The 6,739-nt window shown below is 41.1% G+C and overlaps 1 protein-coding gene across 1 annotated transcript in view; it reads right to left on the reverse strand.

Annotated features, from left to right (window-relative positions):
- Positions 1 to 6,739, reverse strand: part of Anapc1 (anaphase promoting complex subunit 1) — a 78,369-nt gene that overhangs the window by 53,554 nt on the left and 18,076 nt on the right. The window contains exons 14-16 of the mRNA XM_021192780.2: positions 4,626 to 4,766; positions 3,546 to 3,606; positions 1,994 to 2,181 (exon numbers count right to left, since the gene is read on the reverse strand). Coding sequence (XP_021048439.1) covers positions 1,994 to 2,181; positions 3,546 to 3,606; positions 4,626 to 4,766 — 390 coding nt within the window. The remainder of the gene's footprint in view (positions 1 to 1,993; positions 2,182 to 3,545; positions 3,607 to 4,625; positions 4,767 to 6,739) is intronic.

Below are 6,739 nucleotides of genomic sequence, written 5' to 3' on the forward strand. Positions count from 1 at the left end.
TCCCAGCAACCACATGGTGGCTCACAACCACCTGTAATGGGATCTGATGCCCTCCTCTGGTGTGTCTGAAGACAGCTACAGTGTACTTACATATAATAAATAAATAAATCTTTAAAAAAAAAAAAAAAAAAAAGAGTGGCAGACAGAGTGACAAATCAGAGAAAGATCTGACAGAATAAACTATGCCCAGGTCTCATGAGAAGAGAGAGGAAAGGGAAGGTATAAGAGGGAGCAGTGCGGGGGAAGGGAGAGGACAAGGCAGTTTTACCTGGAAAGCTGTACAGAGACAAGCTGAAGAGAGAACAAGTTAGACGCAGGTGAAGACAGAAAGAGCCAGAAAATGACAAGTCAGAAGATTATTACATATTAAGAACATATTGCCAACATTTGTATGAGGCCAAGCAGAGCAATTCAGGAGAGACAGAAAAAGAAGCCAGATTAAATTAGTCAGCTTGGAAAGTAGTGTGAGCCAGAACAGCTGTTTCGACCAGCCAACCAGAGCCAGAAAGAGCTAGAAAGAGAGAGCTTATTCAGCAGTTAAGTCTCAGAGGCTGAAAATATTCTAAGTCTAGATAAGATTGTATGGAGTCTAGAAGCTTCTAGGCCTAGGCCTAGGGTAGAAGACTGAGGCAGTACTTTTACAGCTTAAATCATGAAGGAGATAGGAAGTCTCTGAAGGATTCTAAGCCAGAAGCATGACTAACATGACCTGACTTTATCAGACTGCTAAACTAAGAAGGAACCAAATACAAGCAAAAGGCTACAAACTGGTCAAAACCTAAAGTTATACTTTATTCCTACTTAACCAATGAGAGCCTGAGGGAAAAAAAAAAAATCATTCCCACTTGCACATAAATAAGACACTATTGCTCTGATCTAGCAAAGGCTCATTACATCACAAATAATCAATATGGTAATGGTGGTACTTCTAAACAATACTAGCAAGAATATTGACTGGACACTCTTTCTAAATGTTATCTGACCCAATGTCTTAAAGATTCATTTCTTGAGAAATAGTTAGATACATGTAAAAAAAAAAAAAAAAACACTGGCAAATTATTCAAAATAAGGCAACATTCCAATAAGGCCCAAGTATTAGCTATTTGTTTACATATGATAACATGGAATGGTTCTGTGAAAAAAATTAAGCCGGGTGTGGTGGCGCACACCTTTAATCCCAGCACTCGGGTGGCAGAGGCAGACGGATTTCTGAGTTCGAGGCCAGCCTGGTCTACAAAGTGAGTTCCAGGACAGTCAGAGCAACACAGAGAAACCCTGTCTCAAAAAACCAAAATAAATAAATAAATAAATAATCATAACTTTCATAATGAAGAAGAAAAAGCTTTTTTAAAAAATGGAGGTACTAACACAAGATGAAAACACATAGGTGAACAGGTCTGAGTTTGGGGGACAAAGGGCTAAGCATTCTACATTAACATCTTCAGAGTCCCACACTGAAGGCATGCTGCTGGTGCATCTGTAAGCCATCTACACACCCTGCAGAAATGACTGACAGAAGGCTGGGCTTTACAGCACTAACGTGTTCTAAGGCCAAGTCTGTGACCTCTCTGCCTCACCTACCAACAAAACCAAGAGGTCTATTTAAGTCATTTGACAAAGATAACCGAGAAACAGTCAAACTCAGGCATCAGTAACACACAACTGCAATCCCAGCTTAGAAGGCAAAGTCAGGAATGTGGTGAACTCAAGACCAGCCTGGGCTACATACACAGCAAAACTTTGACTTTAAAAAAGACAAAAAGAAAAGGAAAAAAAAAAGGTAAAATGTGCTTAAACACATTTTTTATAAAGACTCAAAACCTACTAAGTATTTGACTCATGCTATATAGGACAACAGGCCTTAGTATTAATCCAACATATTCTAAGGCTTACCTATTTTTAAGTTTGTCAGGTTCTCTTGGTGTTATGTAGCCAGTTATACAAGCACTGCATTTGTAACAGGATAATGAAGAAAACAACTGTAGTTACTTACACTTCGGGTCCATGCTAAGCGGTCTGTGTTATAACCCATCATGTTCAAGAGACAAATCACAAATAAACTCCATTCTGAGTGACAGCTGGGTCCTCCTGGAGCACTGTGCACATTGTACCACTTGACGAGCACCTGAATGGCTACTTCTTTTGGCAGGATGAACTTAATTGCTTGCAGACACGTTTGTACTATTAAAAGCAAACACATTTTAGTATGTACTTCCTGCCTCCTTTCAAATGGGAAGGTTCAAATTGCTACCATGTCAAGGCCAGCCACGAAAAAACGAAACTGTCACTAAGGAGTCTACTAGGCACAAACATTACCTCACCACTATCAATCACTTTAAACTAACTACTGAATTCAACAGGGCTCACAGAAAACCTGAAGATTAGCTGTCAGATCCCTAATTCTGAATTAGAAATAAAGTGAGCATACAGCCCAGTTCACCAGAAATAACCACTGCTCATGGAAATAACTGTTCCCTTCTCACTCTCAAAACTGTCCTACTTTGAACAATCAAGTCTACTTCATAAACAGTATCTAATTTCTATACCAATAAATTTATATAAAATGTGGATTAAGGGCTAGAGATGGCTCAGCAATTAAGAGCACTGACTGCTCTTCCAGAGGTTCGGAGTTCAAATCCCAGCAACCACATGGTGGCTCACAACCATCTGTAATAAGATCTGATGCCCTCTTCTGGTGTGTCTAAAGACAGCTACAGTGTACTTATAATAAATAAACAAACAAACAAACAAACAAACCTTTTTTTAAAAATGTGGATTAAATCCTTCACTAGGTTCATCATGCAGCACAGGCACCTACTAACAGGAATGCTTAGGGATGCTACAAGGTATTCTCAATGAATGAACATTCCTGTCAACTAAAACTGCAACTTGTCATTTCTACAATGTCTTCTTCACCATGCCATAAGTAGGTTAGGGCAAACACTATCTAATATATACTGCTCTCAGTTATGCTATATCATTGGTGTGAAAATCAGCTACAGTGGAGAGAGCCAAGGGGACTGCTGCCTGCTGTAAAAGCAGATTGACTATTGGGACAAAATGGCTCCAGACAGTCAAAGATTTCATTCTTGTTCCCTCCACTCCACCACTGTCACAGACGCCATCTTTAGCAGCACAGCCTCATCAATCTGCTATATGAGCACAGACACTGAAAAGACTAAAAGCATATGGCTATACATCTTAGACTAGAAGCATATGGCTATACATCTTAGAAAACCAAAAAGGCATGTTTTAGCTGAAAACAAACAAGAATAAACCAGATGTTGCAAAGAACTCACTTCTACAAACAGAAACCGCAGGTTGGAGAGTTGGTTCAGCAGTCGAGAGCCCAGGTTGCTCTTGTAGAGAACCTGGGTTCAATTTCTAGCACCCATATAGCAACTCACAACCATTCTTAACTCTAGACTGAGGGGACCTGACAGCCTCTTCTGGCCTCCACAGGCACTGCATTCAGACAACAACAACAAAAGAACAGAAACTGTCCCCATCAACAGTGTGGTAAACAAACCAAAACTGCACAGTACCTAATTCCGAGGTGGCCACTTCAGGGATAGTGATCCTAACCATGGAGCCATTGCTCAGTTCCTAGTGAAAAGAATGGAAACAAACAAACAAACAAACAAACAAACAAAAAAACACAACTGTTTAAGCATTCTAAGTTTTTAAAAGCTTAAAAAAAAAAAAATGGCAATTTTTACTACTGTCTGCCTGTCAAGGCAAGATACAATAAAATGAACTGCTATACTTTTCAATGAGAATGAATGCTTCTAACTAAATATGCATTTTTGTAAAACTTTCAAAAATTCTTTTAATAATGCTTTTATCCAAACACCAACACCAACAAAAAGTGACTTTCTCCGAAAAGACAAAAGCACAGATGTGAACTGGTGGATTAAATATGCTTGTTTTAAATAAACTTGTTAAATACTCTTATTAGCTACTTGAGAATTTCATTTAATGTCTTTTTATCACAGTCACCCCCAACTCCTTGCAGATCCTATTTCCCAACCCCCCAACTTCCTGTCCTCTCTCCTTCTTCTTAACAACCCATCCAGTTCAATTTATGCTACCCAAAACCTCTCAGATGTGGAGGAATCCACTGATGGATGGGTGGTCATCCTACCAGGGTCACATCCTTAAGGGAAACTGACCTTCCCTCCCCCTGAAACCATCCACTCCCCACAGCTCCTCAATTGGGGTTGGGCTCAGTAAATGTTTAATATAGAAATCTCGGAAAATAAAAACAGAATTAAAGTAAAATAGTACAAAATGATAGCACGTTGTACAAATGAGCTATCTGAAAGACACAGTAACTCAGCAGCTAAAGCCTGGCACCCCGCATTCATCTTACACCTCACGGAAGATGGAAGCAGAGAACCAACGCCAAAGTTGTGGCCATTCATGTCATGACCACATGAATGCATGCCCACACACATATGTACATCATAGAATAAATGTTTAAAACTATGAGAAATGTTCATTTTCATTTCCACACATAATTTTACAACCTGCCAAATATGAAGTATTAGGCAAATAATCCTTAGCCAGCTACTCCACCCTCTGAAGGATCAGCCAGCTACTCTACCCTCTGGAGGAAGACTTACTAGAGTGACTCTGTTATGAACAGGGTCTCGCACAGAATGAATGTAAGTTCCAAGCTGTTGGAATGTGCAATCCTCATTGTAGAGAGAATCATTAAGTTTTGAAGAATCCCGCAATTCTGGAACTGGAGACAATAGAACCACCTATAAAAAGTCACAATACAACACATATGAAGACTTTGAGATTAAAGACAAGGAACTGTATTTTTGCATATGGTTTGATGATTCCGATCATTCTGTTCCAGTAATGACGGCCCTGCAGCAGGCCAAGTTCTTCACAGAAAAAGCATCTGACTGACAGCATACTTACACATCACACTACGACATCCTTCAAATGTAGACCATTTCTCATCAGGCTTTCCAATCTGGTGAGCACAGGACCAGCCTAAGCTGCTCAGAGAACTCAGCCTCATTCTCAGTAGCACTCAACAGCCTCAGAGAAAAAAAGGCTGCTGGCCAGCACACTCGTTCACACTTCTCCAGGCCTGCCATGCCACTCTCCTTTCCACACATAAAGCTCAGACCCTCCTGATCTCTCTTGTAGGCACAGACTTTAGGTGACCTTCCTAGCTTCAACCCTCTCTCTCACAATCCTACAATGCCAGGAAAACTGCACTCAGATCAATGTCTTTTCATTCAATGTCTTCAAAAACACAATACTCGGGTGTGGATCCCAGTTCTACCACTAAACAGCTCTCTAACTTTAGACAACTAAGTTCTGTGTACCTCTGAGCATCCACCTATAAAGTGAGGACCAAGTATCTTTCCAAGCAGTAAAGTTGTTACAGGAAAATACTGATAGAGCAGACAGTGCCTAGCGTGTAGAAAATTTTCAAATAATAGTTGTTATTATTATTATTAACTATTATCATCCCACTCTCTGTTCTAGTCCACTCAAAGTAACTATTTACTCATTCCATAGATCTGTTGCATCTTTAACTTATGTGTTAAGCGATGGAGATACATGGATTAAAAGATCTAGCTGCATGGCAGTGGATACCTGTAATCTCAGCACTGACAAACTGAAGGCAGGGACATCAGGAGCTCAAGGTTATTAAAGTTCATACAGCAAGTCTGAGGCCAGCATGGACAACATGTAACAGCCTCAGAAAAAGTCTTTTGAACTCTCCTGTGTTCATGTCCTTGCCCTGAATTCATGGTCCTTTATTTACCCTTCTTACCCTCAAGATTTAGGGCAGCAACCAATGATTGGCCCAACTTGATACCCATCCCTGACACTATTAATGATACTCTGCTAAGCTTACAGACAGGAGCCTAGCAAAACTGTCCTCTGAGAGGCTCTATCCAGCAGCCAATGAACACAGATGTAGAGATCCACAGCCAACCTTTAGACGGAGCTTTTGGGAGTCTTGTGGAAGAGTCAGACGAAGGATTGAAGGACCTGTTGGATAGGGACCCTACAGGAAGACCCACAGAGGCAAACAAACTGAACCCTTGGGGTCTCCCAGAGACTGAACCACCAACCAAAGAGAAAGCATGAATTAGACCTGGCCCCCAGCCCCCTGCAAATATGTAGCAGAAGTGTTGCCCGCTTGTGGATCCAATTCCCCTAACAGGGCCACCATGTCTGGCCTCAATGGGAGAGGATGAGCCTAGTCCTCCAGTGTCTTGATGTGCCAGGGAGGGTTGATATCTTGGTGGCAGGGGGTAGGGGGTCCCACTTCTCAGAGGAGAAGGGAGGGCATAGGAAGAAGAGCTATGGGAGGTGGGGTTAGGGAAGAGAGCTGTGACAAAGATATAAAGCGAATAAATAAATAAATTAATGGGGAAAAAAAGGATTCAGCCCAGGATTCTGCTGAGTGGAGGAGCATTAATTAATTAAAAATAATTTAATTTTATTTTATATGCATTGATGTGAAGACGCCAGATCCCCTGAAACTAGAGTTGTGACAGCTGTGTATCATTTTCACCTCTCCACACCTTCAAAGAACACCTCTCACAGCACAAAGGAGGTCAGCAAGCAGTATCTCCCACCTGTGCTTAAAAACATGTATGTGGAGGCAGGAGGATTTCTGAGTTCGAGGCCAGCCTGGTCTACAGAGTGAGTTCCAGGACAGCCAGGGCTACACAGAGAAACCCTGTCTCGAAAAACAAAA

This window comes from Mus pahari, chromosome 3 (genome assembly GCF_900095145.1).
Source record: "Mus pahari chromosome 3, PAHARI_EIJ_v1.1, whole genome shotgun sequence".
Lineage (NCBI taxonomy): Eukaryota > Metazoa > Chordata > Mammalia > Rodentia > Muridae > Mus > Mus pahari.